This window comes from Schistocerca serialis, chromosome 3 (assembly GCF_023864345.2).
Source record: "Schistocerca serialis cubense isolate TAMUIC-IGC-003099 chromosome 3, iqSchSeri2.2, whole genome shotgun sequence".
Taxonomy (NCBI): domain Eukaryota; kingdom Metazoa; phylum Arthropoda; class Insecta; order Orthoptera; family Acrididae; genus Schistocerca; species Schistocerca serialis.
Window position 1 is genome coordinate 144,664,387 of NC_064640.1, and position 25,149 is coordinate 144,689,535.

A 25,149-nucleotide genomic window follows, 5' to 3' on the forward strand; every position below is an offset into this window, starting at 1 on the left:
GGGGAGCTATAGTCTTTATGAAGAAACGATCACAGCACTCGACTGAAGTAGTTTAAGGAGATTGCAGGAAACATGACCCAAGACGGCTAGATAGGGCTTTGAATACTGCTCCTTTCCAAAATGAGTCCCATACCTTTCATGTTCATTAATCAGTTGAGTAAAACTGTGGAAGGTATATGCTGTGATTAGTTTCCTATTGGAAACTCAAAGGTAAGTCATACAAGCATCCTGTTAACTTCAATGATTTGAAGCTCAAAAATAAAAGCTCATACAGCTGCAAAAAATAATAAGTAATTAATGTTTACCTCTAATAAAATTTGGCGTCTTTCTGCATTGCTTTTACTCCAATCGTTTTCTTCCACTAGAGTTTTATACTTGTCCTTGTAAGCTTTAAGCTTCTTTTCTAGCTCCCTATGCTCCTGTGAAAGGCAAAATAATGGGATTAAAAATATAAATTCTTGAATGACGTGAATGTACAGCAGTTTTTGCACTGAGATTCTGCAGGATGCTTTAACAGTTTGGTCCAGTCCCTCTCGTCATCAGGATTCTTCAGTAAGTTAACTAAGATTTGAAACTTCCTGGCAGATTAAAACTGTGTGTCAAATGGAGACTCAAACTCATTACTGTTGCCTTTCCTGGATAAGTGCTTTACCAATTTTGCTACTCAAGCATACCCCACGACCTGTCCTCACAGTTTTACTTCCACCAGTACCTCGTCTCCTACCTTCCAAACTTCACAGAAGTTCTCATGCAAAACTTGTGGGACTAGCACTCCCGAAAGAAAGGATAATGTGGAGACATGGCTCAGACAAAGTGTGGGGGATGCATCCAGAGTAAATTTTTATTCTGCAGTCCAGTGTGTACTCATATGAAGTTAAGAAGGTAGGAAGAGATATTGGCAGAAGTAAAGCTGTGAGAACAGGTCATGAATCATGCTGGGTAGCTCTGTTGGTAGAGCATCTGCCCACAAAAGGCAAAGGTCCTGTGTTTGAGTCTTGGTCCAGCACATATAACCAGAAGCAGAGGTCTTGTAAAATAATGTTAAACACATGAAACAAAATTGTGTATTTAATTCTGCACTTTCTTTGCAATTTATCATCAAATGCCCACAGTAAAGTTAATTAAAAAGACATAAACAGTTAACAATAATCACTGGCTTGAGTCACAACTCTTTCCCATCCTTTGCTAAATTTCTTGTTCCTGTCAGAAATTGAAGCCACTTACTATACAAAACACTCTGATAAGCATTTAACCATGTAACCACTACCATGCAAAGTTGATATGGCTCCAATTTGTCATTTGTCCTCCATTGTAGTTTGGCTGTAAAATGCCTAGAAGCAATTCCATCAATTCTGTTAATTCTAGTTGTTTTCTCTCACCCACAGCGTAATTACAACCATGATGTCGTCTTTTATGAACAAAAAGCACAAGGAGATTGTAATGCAATTGGTTTGCAAGCAGTCATTTTGAGACAGTGCAGTGAATATTACAGTCACCTGCTTTATGTTTTTCAAGAATTATTGCTGTGTCTGATTTTTCCTCAGTTCATACAACCAGTGTAGTTAGGAAAAGCCACCTGAGAAAATACTGAATGCCACTGCTGTAAGGAAGAAAATCTCATATGATGTCAGTAATGCAGAGGTGATGTATGAGCATGTCCACACCATTGGTTCACATTTAATAGTTTTGTGAAACACTACTGACTACCAGATTTCAGAATCAAAATAAGAAGGGAGGCTGCTAACACCATTCATTAATGTCTGTTGGGCAGAAACAAAATTATCAAATACTAAATGTAAGAAATATATATTAAACTCTGTATAGTCATTGTCATTATGTGAATATGGATACCTGAAATAGCAACCACTGCATTAAGGACTTATGAACAGTTTTGTACAGCAGACATTGTATGAGCTTAAATTGACATACTATGTAACACAGTATAAATGTAAAGTATCTTTATTATAAGAGATTTGTGGGGAACAAAAGCATACTATAAGGCTGTGAAAAGAATATCTTTCTTTTCTTCCAACAGGGACTTGTTTTGGTCAATCATTAAACCCAATCTTACCTCCTTACTTCCTTTGTTTTGTTTGCACAAGTTGTTATTGTAAGGATGGGATGGAATGCAGTCAAGCCACATTTTAGATAAAAGTGTATATAAAAAAGTAAAGCAGGATTTAGAAACAACCCTGAAAATTAATTGGTGCAGTTCTAAAGAATACCAAGAAACTTAAGACAATAAATTTGATAGAAAATATTAAACAACATCATCACCCATATGAGTTTCATTACAATAAATATGTAAGTAACAAATGCAAAGTAACAAAGAAATTAAGGCAAAAATATTAAACACACATTATCACCCACATGAATTTCATTACAACGAATATGTACGTAACCACTGATAATCATTTATTTTTGTGTTATGTCTGGCACAATAGAACTAGGAGGAAACCATATTTTCAGTTTGGTAAGACTTAGAAATGGTCCCATTTGTGGTAACACATATCTACAGTCATGTTTCAAAACAGTAATTTTGAAGTGGTGTGCATCACAAAGTGATATATTTGGAACAGATGTCATCTTTACTATCCAATTATAAATTCCAGTGCATGACATTCTCCTGTAAGCACAGATTAGATCTCCACAAATGATGCTCCAACATTTTATTTCATTAACCCCACCTTTATTTTGGGACTTATCACAAAGAATTAAGTATGGAATTATCCCACTCTGGATATGGATGCATACTGGCCATCTCCGGGTTTTTAACTGACTACTTATTTCTGTTCAGGAATTTCTCTGTTGTATAGAATGAGTTGATAAAAAGAATCTACACTTGAGAACACTTATGTTTCTGTAAGGCACTTTCTTCCTTAAGAAAACTGCCGAAGAATTTTCAGAGTTTTATAACTGTGTATTTAATCCCTTTCTGCGATGTAATTACATTCACTAAAGGGAAGTGTATATTTTCTTTGACATATTTTATTAATTAGCCAATGGCCTTGCTGCAGTGGTAACGCTGATTCCCGTCAGATCACCGAAGTTAAGTGCTGTCGGGCTGGGCTAGCACTTGGATGGGTGACCATCGGGTCTGCCGAGTGCTGTTGGCAAGCGGGGTGTACTCAGCCCTTGTGAGGCAAACTGAGGAGCTATTTGATTGAGAAGTAGCGGCTCTGGTCTCGGAAACTGACATACGGCCAGGAGGGCAGTGTAAATACGAGGGCAGTTCAATAAGTAATGCAACACGTTTTTTTTCTCGGCCAATTTTGGTTGAAAAAACCGGAAATTTCTTGTGGAATATTTTCAAACATTCCCGCTTCGTCTCGTATAGTTTCATTGACTTCCGACAGGTGGCAGCGCTGTACGGAGCTGTTAAAATGGCGTCTGTAACGGATGTGCGTTGCAAACAACAGGCAGTAATCGAGTTTCTTTTGGCGGAAAACCAGGGCATCTCAGATATTCATAGGCGCTTGCAGAATGTCTACGGTGATCTGGCAGTGGACAAAAGCACGGTGAGTCGTTGGGCAAAGCGTGTGTCATCATCGCCCCAAGGTCAAGCAAGACTGTCTGAGCTCCCGTGTGTGGGCCGGCCGTGCACAGCTGTGACTCCTGCAATGGCGGAGCGTGCGAACACACTCGTTCGAGATGATTGACGGATCACCATCAAACAACTCAGTGCTCAACTTGACATCTCTGTTGGTAGTGCTGTCACAATTGTTCACCAGTTGGGATATTCAAAGGTTTGTTCCCGCTGGGTCCCTCGTTGTCTAACCGAACACCATAAAGAGCAAAGGAGAACCATCTGTGCGGAATTGCTTGCTCGTCATGTGGCTGAGGGTGACAATTTCTTGTCAAATATTGTTACAGGCGATGAAACATGGGTTCATCACTTCGAACCTGAAACAAAGCGGCAATCAATGGAGTGGCGCCACACCCACTCCCCTACCAAGAAAAAGTTTAAAGCCATACCCTCAGCCGGTAAAGTCATGGTTACAGTCTTCTGGGACACTGAAGGGGTTATTCTGTTCGATGTCCTTCCCCATGGTCAAACGATCAACTCTGAAGTGCATTGTGCTACTCTTCAGAAATTGAAGAAACGACTTCAGCGTGTTCGTAGGCACAAAAATCTGAACGAACTTCTCCTTCTTCATGACAACGCAAGACCTCACACAAGTCTTCATACCCGAGAGGAGATCACAAAACTTCAGTGGACTGTTCTTCCTCATGCACCCTACAGCCCCGATCTCGCACCGTCGGATTTCCATATGTTTGGCCCAATGAAGGATGCAATCCGTGGGAGGCACTACGCAGATGATGAAGAAGTTATTGATGCAGTACGACGTTGGCTCCGACATCGACCAGTGGAATGGTACCGTGCAGGCATACAGGCCCTCATTTCAAGGTGGCGTAAGGCCGTAGCATTGAATGGAGATTACGTTGAAAAATAGTGTTGTGTAGCTAAAAGATTGGGGAATAACCTGGTGTATTTCAATGCTGAATAAAACAACCCCTGTTTCAGAAAAAAAATGTGTTGCATTACTTATTGAACTGCCCTCGTAACAAACTGCCAGGTAGCATAACATCGCAATGTAACTCTCGCATTAGCATTCAAGAAACATCAAAACATGACCACTTTCTTATTATAGTCCTATGAACCTTAACCCTTATCGAGGCACAACTCTACTGATCATGTGATGAACAAGTAAGTAAGGCATGGACCTGACCACCAGCTGGTACAGTGTAGAACTGTGATACTCTCAGGTAATGCTGCCAGTTGCTTTTATGGGATGACCTGATAGTGAGAAATGCATATCTTCACGGTTATGAATGCAGTTCAAAAACTAGAGCTATCATGTAAATTATTATGTCTGTTTCAACTCCAGCAGCACCAGATTAACGAAGTTAATCTACTTTCATTTTCAGAACATTTTGTATATCAGTATAATCAAAGTGAGGGGAGTATGTCAGAGTATGAATTTAGATCATCACCTGATCTATATGTTTTAACCAGCATTTCATTGTGGCATGATCACCATCAACCTCTGTTGGAATGTATTGTGATGGGCAAATGGCAGCAATATCCTGTAGTTGAACAAGCTGTGGAGCATAGTAGCAGTGCCCAGTTACTTGTCCCATTGCCACTGGAAACCTTTTCAAACTATAATGCTACCAAACTCCTGTGATGAGAACTACATTTCCAGCATCCAACTACTTTTAACTTACACTACTTTCTACCTACCTTGTTCCATTATATTCTGAAAATGCCCCCTGTCTCCTTGTAAATAGCAGCCTTACTTACTTTCTTTCTTTCTTTTTTCCCTTATTTCATTTATCGTTTGTACAGTATTTTTATTTCTTTTTTCATTTTTAAAATGTTTTTGCGTTCAACTTTCACCATTTTTGTTTCCCCTCCTTTAGTGTGATTGTCACCTTGGATGATAAATATCACACAACAAAGACAAAATAATACAGTTTAATCACTAGCTGATCCCTGAATTCTTTCTGATGTTTACCACAACTTTCATGTAGGAAGTGCTTCAGAAATAAATGAAATGACTAGTTGTACATTAGGTCAGACTCAACATTAAAATTTGTGTGTTCCCTAATTGCCAGGATAAAAAAGTAAACCAGTTATCAACCTGAAAGTTGGTCTGAACATCACAGTGCTTTACAATAGATTGTTTTATTGGAGGTAGTATGACCTTACCTTTGTTCAATCTTCAAACTGACTTTTCCAAACAGTTATACTCCAAATCACAGGGCAACTTGGCATGTTTTAGATTAAGAAACAATTTCAGAGGTGAAGAAAGTGATAAGTGACAGATAAAAGTGCTAGGAATGACTATGGATCAAAACATACACCTCTGGATCTTAAGTATGACACATAACCACTAAACCATTTTTGTCAAGATGAGCACTTTTTTTTCAATAGCTTTTTACTTGGCTTTTCTGTATTCATCCAATCCATGTACTTCACACACAACTTCAATCTCATTGCCTGTATTTGTATTTTCATTTCGCATTTCTTCAGTTCTCTGACAATTTACCATCAGTGGATCTTCTCCTCTACCTCCAACTACAATGGTTCTCATGTTATGACATTGCTATATCTCAGTTTTACTTATTGCATTGCCCTCTAAATGATAATTTTGGCATAGGCTATTATTTTTTACTTCTACAAACTTTTTTAAGTAAATTACTGCCTTTATTCACTTCAGCAGCCTATTCAAAGTTTAATAATTAACACTCAAAATGGTTATCATTATTAACTGACAGTGGTAACACACATATTTTTACACTCTCTGGTTTGTGTTCTCTGTGGAAGCAAAAACTTAATGCTACACACCAGTAACAGTGGAATTTCTTCTTTGACTGAAATATACTCAAAATGTTTCTCCAATATTGGACTTGGTTCATCATCTGAATTTATGAGGAAATCAGTTTCTATTTCTCATGCTTTAACTTGAATTATAGACTGATTGCAGTCTCTAGGAATTTATTTCTATTCTTCTTTAAACAAATTCTGTGAAACCAAACTAGAATTTTCTCACGTAAACTTATTTATCACTCTTAGCCTCAATCCAGCAATCACTTGGCAGATTGTTCTCTTGCATAACACGGAAGTATCATTGTTGACCCTACAGCATCAGAATGAGCTTCTATTACATATTTTATGCCTGTCTCTTACACTCCACAACATCTTTCTTTTCTTTTTTTTTTTTTTTTCAAAATAATCATCAACTTTATGCCATATCTTCAATTATTCTTAGTAATCTTCATATTCTTAACCTATTATTCTCACTCTCACATTCACATTCTGCCTATCTTCCTCTCCTATCAACACATTTTTTTAAAAATTAAGTAACTATGCTACACTCTTCTCCTTCTTGTATTCTATCTTCTCTTGATATGAAGTAAACCTTCACCATCACAGTTGCCTAACCAATGGTTTTACTACTTCATTTTCATTCTGCTTTACTACTTCATTTTAATTCTGATTTATCCAGCTACCTATCCCATTCAATTTGGTGTAATCTTCATTACTTGATTACTTGCATATTCTTCCAGCACTGTAATTCCACATGTATTGAATATCCTGTGTATTCTTTTTAAGAATTTTTTAAACAACAAGCCCACTTTGACTGACTGCTGCAGATTTGCTTCTGCCCTTATGAACCAATACTTTCAATCCATCATCCTACATCAAAAGTATTAACTGCTTCCTCCACCGGCTATCCACAGTTGATTCTTTTTCATCACCTAGTGCCATGTTTGTCATTGTTAATGCTACCTCTCTCTAGCCAACATCCCCAATGCCTATGGCCTTACCTGGTTCAGGGCAAGCATCCTTGTCTACCCTCTCTCTTAACACCTTCTCTTCCATTTGCTTCAGGTTATCCTCTTCAACTCAGTAATCCATCTTCCTAAATGTTGACATTGAATTCACTGATGGCCCCAAATAAACCTCTGTTCACATTAAACACACAGGTCACTAACAACAGCTTCACTTAGACAGCTGCCATCATTTTCAAACCAACAATTCTATTCATAGTGTGTGGCCACTCACAGATCCTGCATATGTAGTGAAAAACAGTCTCTACTGAAGTACACAGAAGACCTTGCTGAGATATTTACAGATCAACAATACTCTCTCCACCTCGCCCAGAAACAAATTCACAAATCTCCTGTGCCCTTTCACAACATACATGCAAATACTCTTTATATACCTGCTCACCAGTCATAATGGAACTCCCCATTCATAGTACAATAGCATCAAGCACTGGAACAACTGAATCATTTTTTTCCACCAGGGCTTCAAGAACTGGTAGCTCTGAAATGAGGAATATCCTCCCCACTGTCAACCCACTCTGCCCTCCCATCCACCACCTCCACAACTTATGTACTATCCATGTTTGTCTATATGCCACTGGTCTTAGCTCATTGCACAGTAGATCATATTACTATGGAGGTACCAGGTATAAGACTGAACCCATTTGTCCACCCAACATTTCCTCCTTCAGTTCTGTTACTGGCATCCTATCCTGTCAGAGTTAAAATCATCAGTAAAAGCAGCCATCTCAGTCCCAACCTCACTAAAACTATGGCACAGGATCCTGTGTCAGTGCAAGCACTAACCAATATCAACTTGTCTGAGGGGCCAGTGTCAAACACTTCCTAAGATTAACCAAGTCCACTCAAGATCGGAATATGCCACTAACCCTAATATGTATGACTTAATAGTGGTTTCATGTCTTGTGCCATTTTAATCTATCCCATAATGCTAACTTTTCTAAAATACGCAGCTTAGGAATGCTACTTCTAAATGTTCTTTGCCACCTCATCCCTTTTCCTGCTGCAATCTCCACTACTACCTCCCTACACATGACTCTACTTTCTTCATTCAATCTTGTTCCCCTCCTATACAATTCCAACCTCCATTCTCTGAGCCCACTTCACACTATATTTCTGAGACTCTTGATCGTTCATCCTCTCCCAGCTTACTGACCCCTTGATCCCATGTATGTGTGTATGGGAGGAGGCAGAGGGGGGAACACACATGCGTGTGCCAGCAAACATGTATACAAATAAATGATTACGATGAGCCTGTAGTATCAGTTTACAAATACAGTTTGAAAACGAAACATGCATGCTTCAGTAAGGCAAATATAGAGTAGCAATAGGTCACATTAAATATAAATTTCTGTTGTATGAGTGTTCTGATAAAAAAAACTTGTAAATAAGATCAAACCATAAATTGTGATGCGAAAGGAAAATATGTTCTTGTTAGACAGTACCTCAGCTATCTCTTCACTGAGTGTTCTTTGTGTTGAGGATCCCCCTCCATAGATGGTCCAGTCCTCTGAAAATGCTTTTCCATTTGTGACATAAGTACACAATTTGTTGACTGAATCAATTAATCTCTCTCTCTCTGTCTGCCAAATTTCTTCGTTGCAATAAAATTCTTCATTCACTTTCCAAAATTCTTTAGTGATACAAAAGATCCGATGTTCAACAGCATGAGCTCTGGAACAACAAAATGTACAAAATTCTTGAATACGAAGATTCTTTTTACAAGGACAAGTAAAAAAATCATCCTTACTTTTGTCATTACATTTTATTATGCACACGTTTAGAGAATGTAGATACATAATTTTCTACATATGATCTCCTTTGCAATGCATTTGTTCCAAGGTGCCACAAGCTTGCATACTTCCTCCAGGACAAAAGTTCTTGGTTAATTACAAAATCATTCATGTAAGACCTGCAGCTTGTTGTTGGATGAAAATTGATGACCTCATAAAGCATCTTTCAGAGGTGCAAAGAGATGATCATCAGAAAGAGCAAGATAATTGCTATAGGCAACACCCTGAAGTGCAAATGGAGCAAGGTTACATTTATTTGGTGTAGAGATGGGCAATTTGCTCCTGAATTGATTCAAAGACTCAGATTGGTGCCTCGAATAGTCTCTTCAGTGACATTAGTGTCCATGTGTATGAACAAATTTGCATATCACAGTAATGTGTGCAGCTTTTCTCAGCCATGAAAAGAATAGAAAATGTACAAAGATCAGGTCTTCAGAACACTGCATTCATGTAGAAGTCATTTTGCCGCATTATACAGAGTGTAAAGGATAACGCTTTGCAATGTACTACAGTGGTCTAGAAGAAGTCAAGACGAACAATTTGATGTAGGACAGTTGTAGTATGTATTCAGAAAACTACCTCAAATTGGCCTACAAAAACTACCTAAGTTAAACTACTTGCACATACCTGTAGCATGAGATTTTCAATATCTCATGCTCTCTTTGTGCAAACTATTAGTCCAAGAGAAAAAGATGAATAGGACCTTTTTTGTAAGAAATTTAATGTCATTTAATTTTGTACTGGGATACGTTATTGATAGAAGCCATGTTTTTTGAGTTATTCAAGAAAAATGTCCAAAAGTGACCTTCAAATGCACCCCCATCCCCAAATTCAGGATTTCTAGTATACTGATCATGGCAATCCCTCCTATCACTCTACAAAAATGTTTGACTACATGAATTATTTCCAATATTCAACCTTGTTTTGTCTTCATTGACTGAGCTATTTTTGCCACCTGCTTACTGGTGCACTTCCAAATTTTAAAGCTGACATGTGTAAATTTTACCTCACAGTTTTGTGAATTTCAACAACATAAATCAACAATTAAATTATTTTGCTTGTCTGCCCTTCTTACTACAAACCTATTGTGCTTGTAAGGGTTAAGTTTAGATAGAACTGTAAATTTAATTAGTTACTGTATTACATGTACAAAACCCTTTTCTTCTTTTGCTACTGTCATGGGAAAGCTTAAATTAATAATCTTAACAAACTAGCTGAATAAGCATATGGCGTAACAGCCAAGTCAATGAAGACAAAAAAAGGTCGAAAATGGGAAATGATTCATGGAGTCCCACATTTGTATACAGTAGTAGGAGGGAGTGTCACGAACAACATGCCAGAAATCTTGGCTGGTGGGGAATGAGTGTGGGGTGGGGGTGCTTTTTAAGGTCACTTTGTACATTTTTCTTGAATAAGTCAAAAAATGAGATCTCTCTAGCAAAAACTATCTCAGTAAAAAATTAAACTAAATTACATTTCCTACAAAAAAAAAAAGATCCTATTCATTTTTTTCTCTGGCACTAATAATTTGCCTGAAGGGAGCAAGAGAATTCTGAAAACCTCACATGACACCCATGTGCTCTACCTCAAATAGTTTTTGTAGATTAATTGAAGGTAGTTTTCCAACTCGACAGATCACAGATGTCCTACATCTTGACTTCCTCTACATTGTTGTGGTAAATTGCAAACAGTTATCATTTACACCTTGATTTGAAAAGAAAATCTCAAATTTCAGACACCCAAAAAATGTTTTGAGTGAGTTGTTACTTCTTATCCTTTGATGTAGCATCAGACTTTGAATATGTTCCTGGTGAACATGTGAGTTGCATGAGCAGCAGTCTTCAGTCACCACTCACATGGAGCAGATCACAAAGCAACTCAGGGATTATTCCCCTTCCAAAGGCTCACATGATCACTGCTTTCCATGGCTCACAGCAAAGCAGATCGCAAAGTGCCCACAAGTCATTCTCCTCTCTGGACTCTTGGCTAACTCACTGATTCAGCTTGCAGCTCACTTTCTTGACTCAGCACCTCTTCATCCAAGTTCAGTTCTTCTGGATATTGTTATTTATCATAATAACAGTCTGTATTTGCACACTTACTTTTACATATACGATAGTGAGTGTCTATACTATTTTTTTTAGTTTTTATTTATTTAATGAGATAGATTAATGCCTTCTGGACCCCTCTTACATCAAACCAGAGATTTATGTGTAATTTCCAAACTTAGTACATCATAGTTACTTTTCTAAACTCATGTTTTTAATATGAGATGTCATCTTCTTCTTCTTTTTCATGTGTTGGGAATTTGCCTGTTAAGCCCTCTTGGTTGAAATTATTGATATTGTCACATTTTCCTTGCTCTTTCTAAAGGTCTTCCGCCCACTAAGCAACAATTCATCATTAATTCTGGCATTCTGTTGTCTTCCATTCTTGTGACATAGACCTTTGTTGTTCTTGTATTCCTTAACCTATTTATTTAAGCTTTCACTCCGATCTTTTCTCTGATATCAGTATTCCTCGTCCTATCAGACAGGATGTACCCTTATAGTCTTCTCAGGAACTGCATCTCCACTGCTTGTGTTCCTTGTTCATTTCCTTTTGTTTCAGTCTACAACTCACTCCCAAATGTCATAGTTAAACTTTTTTACTTTCCTTTCTATGTTATTTCACAATAGGACCACATCAGATAAAAATGCAGATATAGGGACCTGAATTAAAAATGGAAGATGCCTTCCTTTTATTTATTTTTGAAGTGTATGGTGTGTGGTGAGCCATGAAAAAGAGATAGTTCATCCCAGTGAATGAGCAGTTCTGCTCCTGTCTCTGAAGAGAATGGTTTTGTCCATCTCTAGTTTGGTAGGCCTGGACATGCATTAATCATTCAACAGCAGCACTTCCTGTAACAAGAGGCCTTCGTAAGCAAACTGCTAACTTTTAACTTCTAGGGCCCTGTAACACACTATTGTGCACTATCAATAGTATACAGCTGCTCTGGGTAATCTTTGAGTACAATGCCTTCTCCATTCTAAAATACAGTTAGTTCCATTTTTCCTGAAGAATATTGTGACTTGAATATTTTATAGACCACTGATTATGGATGGGTGTTTCTGCTCCACACTCTGTCATTTGAATTGGAGTTGTGGCGTTCGAACAGTGATTAATTTTCTTCAAAAAGCAGTCAACTTCTCTATTGTAGTGCCCCTGACTAATCTCAACAAGTTCTGTCTTGTGCTACTCCTGTGACACAAATCTTGCCTGACTTCATGACAGAAACTGAGTGTCTCATGGAAGACAGTATCATAACTAAACCGCAGAGCATATGCAGCCTCATCAATGGGCACTCACTGGTTTGTAATATCGTACCATCTATAGTATATGATGAATCTTCTTGTCTGTAATAGTAGTTAATGGTTGACTTGTACCCACTGCTTTTGTCATACTTGTCCCACCAATTTCAAATATCTCTGTCAACTCAAACACAGAATGACTATCTGGCCACAGACAATCTTAACAGCACTTGGTATTTACTATAAGTGTCACAGACATGTTTTATAGTGTCACAGAGTAATAATATTCATGAATTCATGCACTATTTTAATTATGGTTAATTACCTGGAACTTTAGGCTTACAAAGAATGTAATATGTGCAAGATCTGAACTACACACTGATAAAATTAAAAAATTTGAATGAAGCAGATGGATAAGTTATACAGTAAGTTAAACTGATTAAAATTGGAAGAACTGGCATGTCATTAAGTATGTCCAATTGGTGGGAAGAGGAAATAATTTTTTCACATCATGGTTTAACAATAGACACAGCCTTACACTCACAAAGCAATACAACATTCACCTTGAAAGAGTCACAAAAATTTTAAAAAAATATATCCAGCAAAAATAGGCAGCAAGAAACCCCTTACACAACAAAATAAGTCAAGCACCATGTAATCAAAGTGAAGCACTTCACCCAGTTTTTTGATATGGGGTATGTTATTGGCTTTGCTTTTCAAGCAAACAATGAAGTGTTGTTGTTTATTGCATTAGCCTCAATTGCTATTCCCCGTGCAAACTTGAAAATTCTTCACTGAATGTGAGCAAATAATATTTTCCCACTCTTGTAGCACTAATTATTGTACCCTGAATTGTTCCCCTTTCAATCATATGTGTTTGTAGGATCTTTCTGTGATTGTTGTAATCAGATTTCCAGAGTAAACATGCCATTCAGCCCCAAACAAACTCTGAAAGCAGTTGCTTTTGTGAGATGACCACAATACGGATTACACTGCAGAAGTGTTAAGGACTACACCTTCCAAAATTTCTAGAACCATATGAAGGTACAGGGAAACTGGAGGCTTTGCATGGAGACCAGAAACAGGCTGAGAAGAGCAACATCAAAGAGAGATTACCACTTCTTACAACTTCAAGCTCTTCATAACCGTCACACCACCGCTACTGAAGCACGGAATCAACTCCACCAAGTTCAAGGGGTCAATGTTAGTGAAAGAACTGTTCGAAGAATATTGGAAGAAGCCAATCTTCAGTCCAGATGACCTGCAACAGGTTTGGAACTCACCAGAGAGCATTGCACAGCTCGACTATGTTTCACAAGAGAACATCTTGGCTGGACAGTACAACAATAGGATCAAATGTTCACATATGAGTCATTGGCCTCTAATCACCTGATAGAAGAGAGGGAATCTGGAGAAGCCAGGGGAAAAGTATTCCCCTTGCACATTCTCATCCAGGATGCCTTTTCTGGGTTGTTCTGTGATGGTGTAGGCAGGAATCAATACAGCTGTAAGGATGGATTTGGCCTTCATGGAGCATGGGAACCTTATCTCACATCGGTATGAGGAGGAAATCTTTCTGGAGCATGTTGTGCCTTTTGCTCCATTTATTGGTGATGATTTCACATTAATGCATGACAATGCATGCCCACATGTTGCGAGAACTGTGTGAGAGTTCTTGGATGAAACAGAGATTCTTGCTAACAGCTGGCCTTCTAAAAGCCCTGATTTGAATCCTATAGAGCACGTTTGTAACAGGCTGGGGAGAAGAGGCCATAGCACTATCTAGTGACCCTACAGGACCTACAGAATGCCCTCCTGGAAGAATGGGATATGATTCATCAACAGGACATTGCCACATTCATCAGGAGCATGCCTAAAAGGTTGAATGCCATCACTGCAGCAAGAGGTGGCAATACACACTTTTGAAGATACAAACAGAGGTCTGGAGATCATCTCCGAGGTCTGTGAAGTAAAGTGTGAAATGTTAAACAATGGCAACTGCTGGTTGGAATATCAACAATGTAGGAAAGGACAGACTGCTACTTATTGTAAAGACGACATGTCAAGTTGCAGACAGGTGCAATTAAAACACACTTACACAAAGCTTTCAGCCAGAGCATTCACCAGTAAAAGAGAGATACACACCATTCACACACACAGCAAGCACACCTTGCGCACACATGATCACCATCTCCAGCATCTCGGTTTGGAATGTAACTAACAGACGGGAGCAAGCAGCAATCTGGAGGGGGAGAGGGGGGGGGGGAGGAAGTGGTAATAGTGTAAGGGTGAGGAGAGAGACATACACTGTCTGGTGGAGTGTCAGAGACTACACTGGCAACAAGGCACAGAATCAGGAGGCTGTGGGGCAGGGAGATGGGGAAAAAGAAGCAAAAAAGGAAAGATGGGAAGATGCATTGGCAGAAGGCTGCACACGAACAGGGAGGGAGATGGGAATGGGGAGGAGATGATAGGGCAGAGAGGGTGGAAACTGTTTGATGGAGGGTGTGAGTACAGTATGTTACGTTACCATAGGTTGAGGCTGGGATAATTACGGGAGCAGACAAGGTGCTATAAGGATAACTCCCATCTGCGCAGTTCAGAAAAGCAGGTGGTGGAAGGAAGGATCCACATGGCTTGGATAGTGAAGCAGTCATTGAGATCAAGTGTATGTTCAGCTGCATGTTGTACCACAGGGTGGTCTAATTTGCTCTTGACCACAGTTTGGTGGTGGCTATTCATCGTGATCGACAGCTGGCTGGTAGCTGTGCAACGATTGCAGCAGATCTGGTAAATGACATGGCTGGTTTCACAGGTGGCCCAGCCCCTGATGGGGTAGGATAAACCTGTGACGGGAGTGGAACAGGAAGTGATGGGTGGGTGGATTGGGCAGGTTTTGCACCTGGGTCTTCCTCAGGGATATGATCCTTGTGGAAAGGGTTTGGGATTGGGCATAGCATACGAATGTACAAGGATGTTGTGGTTAGGTGGGTGACACAACACTACTTTAGGAGGGGTGGGAAGTATCTCTGGTAGGATGTCCGTCATCAGGGCATGATGATAACTAATTTCCAGCCCTGGGGGTCAAAGGCACACTCATTTGTGGCTGGTTCTTGGAGGTGTGAGGATTGGGGGTGTGAGGGGAAATTGCATAGGAGATCTGTTTGCGGACTAGGTCAACGGGTAGTGCCTGTCTGAGAAGGCCTTGGTGAGACCCTCAGCATACTGAGGAGCAAGACAGTTTTTGTGACTGCAGGTACGCCGCCCCCAGGTGGCCAGGCTGTATGGGAGGGATTGTTTGGTGTGAAAGGGATGACAGCTATCAAAATCCAGGTACTGTTGGTAGTTGATGGATTTAATGTGGACAGAGGTGTGGATGGAGCCATCAGAGAGGAAGAGGTCAACATCTAGGAAGGTAGCATGCCGATTGAGGAGGACTACGTGAAGTGGATGGGAGAGAAGGTGTTGAGGGTGTGAAGGAATGAAGATAGGGTGTCTTGGCCCTCAGTCCAGATCATGAAGATATCCTCAATGAATCTGAATCACACTAGGGATTTGGTGTTCTGGGAGGCTAGGAAGGTCGCCTCTAGATGAGGTGCCCATGACTGTTCCACAGATCTGCTTATATACCTTCCCTTCAAATGAGAAGTAGCTGTGGGTTAGAATAAAGTTAGTAAGGTCTATGAAGAATGAGGTAGTGGGTTTGGAGTTTGAAGGACATTGGGAAAGGTAGTGTTCAATAGCAGTAAGACCAGGGGCATGAGGGATGTTAGTGTATAGGGAGGTGGCATCAACAGTGATGAGTAGGGATCCAGTAGGTAATGGGGTGAAGACGGTGGAGAGTCAGCGAAGGAAGTGGTTGGTGTCTTTGACCTGGGAGGCTGGATTACAGGCAGTTGGTTGGAGTTGTTGGTCAATGAAGGCTGAAATTCTTTCAGTGGGGGCATAATAACCAGCTGCAATTGGGCATCTAGAATTGCTGGGTTTGTGGATTTTGGGGATCATTTAGAAGGTGGGTGTGCGAGATGTGATAGGGGTGGGAGGGAAATGGATTCAAGTGAAATTCTCTGGGAAGGGACTAAGGTTTTAAGCCGGGATTGGAGTTTGTGTTGGACTCCTGGGATGGAATTACTCTGGCAGAGTTTATAGGTGGAGAAGTCAGATAACTGGCAGAGACCTTCTACCAGGTAGTCACTGCAATTCATACAAACAGTGGTGGACCCTTTGTCTGCAGTTAGGATGATTAGGCCAAGATTTGTTTTGAGGTTGTGTATGGCTGTTCTTTCTTCAACTGAAAGATTGATGTTCTGAAGAAGGGACCTGGGGAAGGATGGTGAGGCTAACCTGAAGGTAAGGAATTCCTGGAAAGTGACTAGCAGGTGGTTAGGTGGGAGGGGAGGAAGGATCACAGTTGGATGGTGGCGTGAACTGGAGGAGGCAGGGTCCAATGATGGAATTAGGGTACTTTTGGTTGGAGAGATTGGCTGCAAAGAAGTCCTTCCATTGTAGGAATTGGGAGCAGGAGAGTAGGTCTTTGACAAGTCCAGCATGGTTAAAGTTGGGTGTAAGGCTAAATGTGTGAACTTTGGATAGCACTGAATGGATAGCTATGAAACTTCTGGGGAGCTGAGGGTTCTGGTGGGAATGTTAACAACAGTGTTATGGGAATGTTTTGGCACTGTATTTGGTGGAGAGTTGGTAGTGAGTTTTAGGGGATGTGGCAAATTGAAAAGGTTGGCTAGGCAGGGTTTGTCTGCTATGAGGTATGGATGAGTAAGAACACTGTGGGTACAATAGGAGTTCAATAGTGGTGCCCCCAGGTGGCAGAAGAATGTCAGCAGGTTGGATAACTTATGGAGGCGGTGTCTGGAATGCTCCTTCAGGTGCTGGAGAGGGAGGGATTCAGTTTCAGAGATGTGAGAGATGCGTGTATGAAATAGGGATTGCAGAGTAGTAGTATCCTGTGAAGAGAGCAGAGGTGATTCTGGGATGCCTGTGCCATGGAGTAGTGTTTTTGGAGTATCAGGTTTGTGAGGGCCAGGTCCTTGCACAGACCGAAAAGGTGTAGGTCATAGTGAAAGTAGGGGTGGGATCCAGAGAAAAGAATCTTTACAGGTAGGCCATTTGGAGGGATTCCATGGTTTAGGCAGCATTTGAGAAACAGGATGTGGGACTGGGTTTCAGCCAGGGAAAGTGATGCTTTTCTGAACTGGTGCAGAAAGATGGAGCAAAGGTCCACTGAGGCAGGAATGGTTTAAAGAAAATGGTAATGATGGATAAATGGGCAAAATATGTGTTGATGGTTATGAGAGGAGCTGGATGAAAGAAAATACATGTAAAGATGCTTGAAAAATATATAAAGACATGCAGAAACACACAAAGATATGCTAAAGTATGCACAGATATGTAAAAATACATAAAACCATGTGAAACCTTGACAAACCAAGTAAACATACACATAAATATGTTGAAAACATTCAGAAATTTGGGAAAAAAGAAATGATGAAGTGTGGGATTGTATGTGTTGCTATAAGTGAAGTGAGAGTCATGGGAGATGGGTTAGGCTGAGGATCAAAAGTTCATGTGGCACAAGCAGGTGTGGGAAACAAAATGCTAAAGTATGTCAGGATGAGGGATAAGGTGGGATCAATAGAATAAATAGAGTTATAACTATCGAAGGAAATAATCTGGAACATCAGATGGTGCATCGACAATCCGTGCGATCACGGAGTCTGTTTTGTGCAAGGATGACCGTTGATACAGCATGGCTCAGAAGTAGATGCGGGTTGGAAGGCGATGAATAAACATAGGAAAAAAGAGAAAGAACAGACACTGAGAAGGGTAATGCTATAGAGAAGAGTAACAAAAGAATACATCGCAGCATTGTAAGATGGAAGAAAGTCATTTTTGAACTGTTCTTCCTAATCCACCCTAAAGCCTGTGTCTCACACCTTCCAGCTGCCATCCATTTTGCCCAATGAAGTGCGTGGCCAACAGGGAGGTTATTGATGCAGCAAGATGTTGGCTCTGATGTTGATCAGTAGAGTGGTACCATGTTCACATACAGGCCCTCCCAGTAAGGTTGCATAAGCTTGTCACACTGAACAGAGATTAATATTGAAAAACAGGGTTCTGTAACCAAAAGAATAGGGAATAATATGGTGTATTGGAATCCTGAATAAAACAAATCTGCTTTCAGAAAAAAAAGTACTGCATTACTTACTGAACACCACTTGATAAATCCAAAATAGGTTACTTGGAGGGATGAAATATTGCAAACTGATGCAAGTATTTACAAAGCATAACATGCTGTGGTTGTACTGTCCATTTCAACTGACACTCTACCTTGAACCCCAAGAATTTGGTGTCTGTTACACATTCTAATAAATAATCATCAATTCTGAATCTAGCATCACTGTGTTTTTTATTCAACCAGAAGCACATACAATTAGTTTTCTTTATGTTTAGAGTTACTTTATTTCTCAGTGACCAATTGCGAACATCTTTAAGGACTGCATCAGCATGTTCTGTCAACTGTTTTGGAATTTTAGCTGTCATCACTACGTTGCTGTCATAGGCAAACATGTTTTTTTCTCCATGTCCAACACACTGTGAGAAATTGTTAAAGCAAATAAGAAAATGGAATGGACCTAATGCACTCTCCTGTGGGATTGCCTCTATTAATATATTTTGTATCTGACAGGTGTTTTACTAGAAATCCTTTTGAAATATGTGATACCTCATCTTGTTCTAGGTACGACTTAAACCATTTCTTAGCCACACCTCTAATTTATTAGCCACACCTCTAATTTATGTAATAATTTTAGGGTGCCAAAACAACTAAGGTCATAAGCACTTGTGTCATAACCTTAGAATACCAATAAGTTGAAGAAGTTAGAAGCGACTATACGTTAAGCCCAATCGACAGAAGGAAAGAAAGCTACAAATCCCCTTGGAGAAAGGTCCACAAAATATGCTGTAGAGACAGTGGAGTTCCCTACCCAAAGAATAATGTCCTTTGCCATACTGCTATGACAGATAAAAAGTCATTCACTAAACTGCTTGATAACTTAGACGGCAAACATACACTTGAACATAAGCAGTTAAAAAAAGTCCGTTGGGTTGGGAAATGGTGAAAAATCAAGGGTTGATGACAATGAGCACAAAGTGGTGGGGAATCACCACTTAACTAATGGAGATGCCTAAAAGGTCAGTGCCCAATGCGCAAACTAACTAAAATGATCTCCTCGTGAGGAGAGAGCCGAGAGGAGGTTGGCCAAGTGATTTGGAGAGGTTTAATTAATTCCTCAGAGCTTGTTTCCGTGAAGAGAAGGCTATTGGTGATTCCAAAGTGACACAATCTGCTGACAGACGACAACATGGAGGAGATTATCAGAAGGAATGGAAGAGCTACCAGGCCAAGGTAGGAGGACTACATGGCGGCAGCTTCAGCAATCTCATTTCCCATCAGACCAACATGACCAGAAACCCACATGAGCAGCATGGTGGCTCCCTCAACAGCAAGCAAGTGGAAGCTTTCTTGGACCCAATGCACTAAAGGATGGGCTGTGTACAGCACACAGACCCTCTGTAGGGCATTGGAGAATCAGAGCATATGACACAATTTAAAAGCCTGTGTTGCTGGATGTGCTGGGTAGCCTGATAGAGGGGGAAGAGCTCTGCTGCAAAAATTTAGCAGTGTTCTGGAAGCCAATATCAGAAATGGTTGGTACCATTGACAAAAGCACACTCGACACCACAGTCGGTATTAGAGCCATCAGTGTACTGAAGGTGCTATTGCTATATTGTGAGTGAAGGTCTAGAAACTTACAGTGATAGATCGAATTTGGAGTGGTGTCCTTGGGAAGTGAATGAAATCCAAGATGAACACAGGCCACCACATGTATCCTAGGTGGTGAAGGGTCCACACCCATCAGTAATGTGGCAGGTAGTGCGAAGTTAAGATGCCAGAGCAGCAGCCGAAAGTGAACCCCTGGAGGTAACTGAGAAGAAGGGCACTTTCCATACTGGCGGTCAAGGGAGTCATTGAAAAAGGAGGCATAGGATGGATGGCTGGGCATGGAAGATAAATGGCATGCGTATCTGCTGAGGAGGACATCATGCTGATATGACAGTGGTAGATCGGCAGCCTCTGCACAGCGACTCTCAACCAGGCTTGTGTAAAATGTGCCAGTGGCCAAACGTATTCCCTTGATGGTGGGTTGTGTTAAGACAGCATAAGACAGATGGACGCGCATATGAATAAATGAAACACCCATACCCTAGTTTTGATTGGACAAGGGATTGGTATAAATGGAAGAGGGTGGCCTGATCTGCTCCCCAGGACTTATCGCTTAGGGCATGTGGAACATTGAGGAACCGGGTACATGGTGCAGTCAGGTACGACATGTGGGAGGACCATGAAAGTTTTCTATCTAGTATGAGCCACAGAAATTTTGTAGTTTCATGGAACTGGAGAGCAACAAGCCCAAGATGTAAAGACGCTAGGAGAAACCCACTGCACTCTGTGAGTTAATGAGCATTGTGCTCTCATTTAAATATATGGCCGAAAGAATCAGCTTACAGAAATTGTGAAACGAACTCTGTCATCGAGGACGGTGTGTCACAAAGGGCGCATATTCACCACAAGATGGGGAAATTCACAGGCGTCTATTGTCTATTTAGGCCTAAGTGCTGTAGTGTGTAAGTGAGACAGACGAGAACCTACATCAAAAGGAAACCCAGTAGAAGCCTTTGTGGCCAAGGAAATGTAGCAGTGTTAAATATGGCAGACCTAAGATCGACCATAAAGGAAAACATTTATGAAAACTATTTAATTCTGTAGTAATGCACGGAATCAAGCCACAGTAATTTTAATCTGCCATCCTCCGTAAATTTTCATGGTGATCCCAATAAAACTTGAATATTGATCATATCTATAATAGTTTAGGATTTACTGTTAAAGTGAAATTAACAAAGACTTGAATCCTAAAACCTGAACGCTTTGCCCGATCTTAATGATTGACATTTCATATACAAGCGCATCATTAAAATGACAGATGTTGTAAATATCAACACTGTAACTTTATTTCTTTAAAAGATATAGTAAATTTAAATTAGCAGTATTTACAGTTAAGCATCAGATCATCATTTCCACCACACAAAACACATTGAATGATGACAGCATGACACCTTATTGAATCATTAGGTAATAGAATATTTGTTGTAATTTTTCATGCATAGTAGTTACTTTTCCTCTTTATTTATTTACCAGAAAGCACATTGGTGCAAGGCTACTGACTGTTGCATTCAAAGCTAAGAAGGAAATTGTTTAGTTTTATGGTAAAATAATTTAACATTTATTATGTAATGGATATTATTGTTACTTTATTTAGAACATGAAAGTGGTCCAGCTTTGATTATTTAAATATGTTAAAATGTAAAATAAGATGTAGCCAATCAGATGGACGGCTTCAGGGAAGGGAACTGCACTAGTCAATTGAGCGACGATTCTCAGCACACAGAAAATGCGGCCGGGGATGGGCAGAGGGAGTACTGGTGCAGATGCGAAGGGGGAAGTTCTGATCGAGACTCCAAAGAGTACAGTTCGGTTGGAGACACCAGAGGGTATAGTTTGGATTGAGACATGAAAGTAGACAGTTGGTCTTTAGGCAGCTAGGAACTGAAATGACTCAGAAAATTTTGCGTTGTGTGCTATTGCTGGACCTAGTCTCTGGGCAGTGAGCAGCTGTGTGCCTGGTGTGAACTCTAACTTTTCGCATAGTCAACAAGGTGGAGAATTGAACTTGTAATTCACGATGAGATTGTGAATGATCGAACTGTGTCAAATGGATATTCACACGAGTGTAACAGTAACTCTAAATATGACCACTTTTGCTATTAGTTTCCTTTCTAAACAAACATCATTCTAACCAAATTGCAACTGTGTGGCCTACATCATTTATGAATCATTAATTTAGTTCCCAATATTATTATTATTATTATTGTTATTATATGTTATGTTAACTTTGTATTTCTCAAACTTGCAATCAGCCAGACAATTTAAACAAAGGGTCACAAGTGTCTAATTTAGGGGGTGTAATGTGACACATGTGGTTCAACCCCTAGATGAGTTTGAGCCAAGACATTTGATGAAGAGGAACAGCATGTGAGCCCAAACATCTTTGGGTTGTTAGCTCGAAATTGGGGGCTCGTCTGGGATAGGAATTTGGAAAGTATTAGGTGAGGGGTAAGAAGCTTGCAAAGTGTTGGAGCAGGATTGGATTTTGGAAAGTGTTAGTTGTGGAATATGAACTGTGGAAAGTTTTAAAATCGGACTTGAATTCTGCAAAGTGTTTCCAAAAGTGTTATCTGAACTTCAATAGGCAGGACCTCTCGCAAAAGTTAAATGAGAGATCAGTTCAGGACTGTATATTAGGTTTCTTTAACAGATGGGAAATTACAATTGTAATTCTCACAGTTGATGACATTCTGTGACCTAGGTCCCAAGTCTGTGGCAGTTTAGGCAGTTTGCGTGGGGGCTCTGAGCTATGAATTTTGCAACAGTTGTGTGCACCGAGCTTTAGCAGTGGTTAGGAGTGAAAAAAAAAAAGTAATGCGAAAGAAGAGGCGACATCAAAAGCAGCCAGCAGCGGCATCTTCAATGGCGATTCATCGCGCAGCGGCGGTTGCAGTACTGCAGCAGAGGCTACAAGATCTTCAGCATTGCCTTCAACTGCAACATCAGCAGCAATACCATAGCTTGATCCAGCATGACAAAGCTAAGTACCTGCACTGATAGTGAGATTATGTATGGCTCTGTAGTTCTATCGCCAATAACAGACATCGCTAAAATTAAGCAGTCGGCCAGTTTGTGTGGGTCCAAAAATACTAGTGAGCCGCTTAGCCTGAAGTCAGAGCGGTAGCGCGTGATCGGCGGTGAATTTAGTCCAAAATCAGGCAAGGGAGATGAATTTGGGGGAGACACGATTTCGCAATTAATGCAAATTGTAAGAGGATTGCGATTCAAAATTGGTCAACCAATATGGGTCACGTAAATTTAAAAATTGACTCTGTTAAAACCGATATGGTTGATGTAAATTTAAAAATAAATTCGATTCAATCCAAAATGTCTTTGGTTGTGAAAGATGAAGCAGGTAAACTGGCTAGTGGAATCGAGGAATCGATTGACGGAAAATTAAAAACCATTCGGGATGAAATGGGCAAAATTTCTGATGAAGTTAAGATACTTGACTCTAAGGCAGATCAAGCGGAGAAAAATTTCAGTGATAAGCTGGAGAAGCTGCATGCAGATCTGGGAGGCAACGTAAGAAATTGTATGAGTAGGCAAGGTGCTCTAATGGCTGAGACGACAGAGGCTATAAACCACTTGTCCGTTCAACTAGGGAAAGGGGAGAAAGAAGTAGATAAAATACAGAAACAAGTGGAATCTGGAATTAAACTTGAAAATAGTGAAGTTAAAAAGAAAATCAATGAAATAAAAAGTGAACCGAATTCTTTAGCTGCACATCAAACCTCTACAGTGATCAGTGTTCCATGGAGAACTTGGGATTGGTCAAATGTTTTGCAGACGACAGGAAATATCACCCAGTAAATTTTCTAGCAGCATGCAGGGATGGTTTTATAAGGGGAATGTCTGATGAGGTGAAGATAAAATTCGTGAAAAGACATTTGGAAGGTGAGCAGCAATTGTGGGCAAATATACACACTACCTATGAAATACCTGAAAGCAGTTTCCTGAACAAGTTCTGGAGTAAAGCAAAGCAAACGCGACTCCAAAATGAGTTTCTGAATGAGCCAACATTTAAATATGGGAACGGGTCAATGCGAGAATTTTGTAAACTTGAACTTGTGAGATTAACGCACGTAAAACGTCCATAGGGAGTGCTTACTGAAATTACGATGTTGAAAAGGCGGTTACCAAAAAATTTGCAGTGGGATCTAGTGCACAGTCCTAGCAACTCAATAGATGAATTTTTGGACTTTGTAGAAAAATTAGAATGGGCATAGAAATTTAAACTGTAAAGTAAGTAGACAAATAGTTTTCAGAGTGGAAATCATAACTACAGTCCGAGTAATCAATATTAAAGACATCCAGGAAGTTATCAACAAAATGCAAATGGCAGTTTTGATAAGGGAAATGGTAACAGGAACACATCCAATGATAAATTTCAAAAGAGTAATGGGAACAGATACTTTCATGACAGGGACTGTCACCAATAACATAGATTTGAGGGACCAGCACCTGGCAAAATGAACCAGCATAATGGGAGATCAGGAAACTAAGTTTTGCTGCATCTCAGGTCCGGAGATGGCAAAATAAAGTGGCGACGAATAGGACATGAGTGAAGGAAATGTGGTAGGTGTTAACAAATCAGCAGAAAGGCATCAGAATATTGAAATGCAATTAGTAAGAGATGAGAATCAAATACGTAAATTTGCAAATCAGATCGTACGTCAAAGGCATAATCCTAAGATAATGAAAGATAATGATAAAGGCGATGATGACGATTTAGGGCTAAATGATTTGTTTTATGAATGTGAGACGAAAGAGTGTGTGAATGTTAATACAATGAAAGATTCTATGTGCCAAAAGGGGCTGAGGTGGAGCTGAATTTGGTGGAGTTAGATGGTAAAGAAAATTCTAAAGAGGTACTAACCATCTGTGACGATTATAGTGATGAATGTGA

General features: G+C 40.0%; 1 protein-coding gene across 1 annotated transcript in view; it reads right to left on the reverse strand.

Annotated features, from left to right (window-relative positions):
• Window positions 1-25,149, reverse strand: part of LOC126469854 (coiled-coil domain-containing protein 77-like) — a 202,235-nt gene that overhangs the window by 6,445 nt on the left and 170,641 nt on the right. Inside the window, exons 7-8 of the mRNA XM_050097160.1 lie at window positions 8,802-9,030; window positions 306-419 (exon numbers count right to left, since the gene is read on the reverse strand). Coding sequence (XP_049953117.1) covers window positions 306-419; window positions 8,802-9,030 — 343 coding nt within the window. The remainder of the gene's footprint in view (window positions 1-305; window positions 420-8,801; window positions 9,031-25,149) is intronic.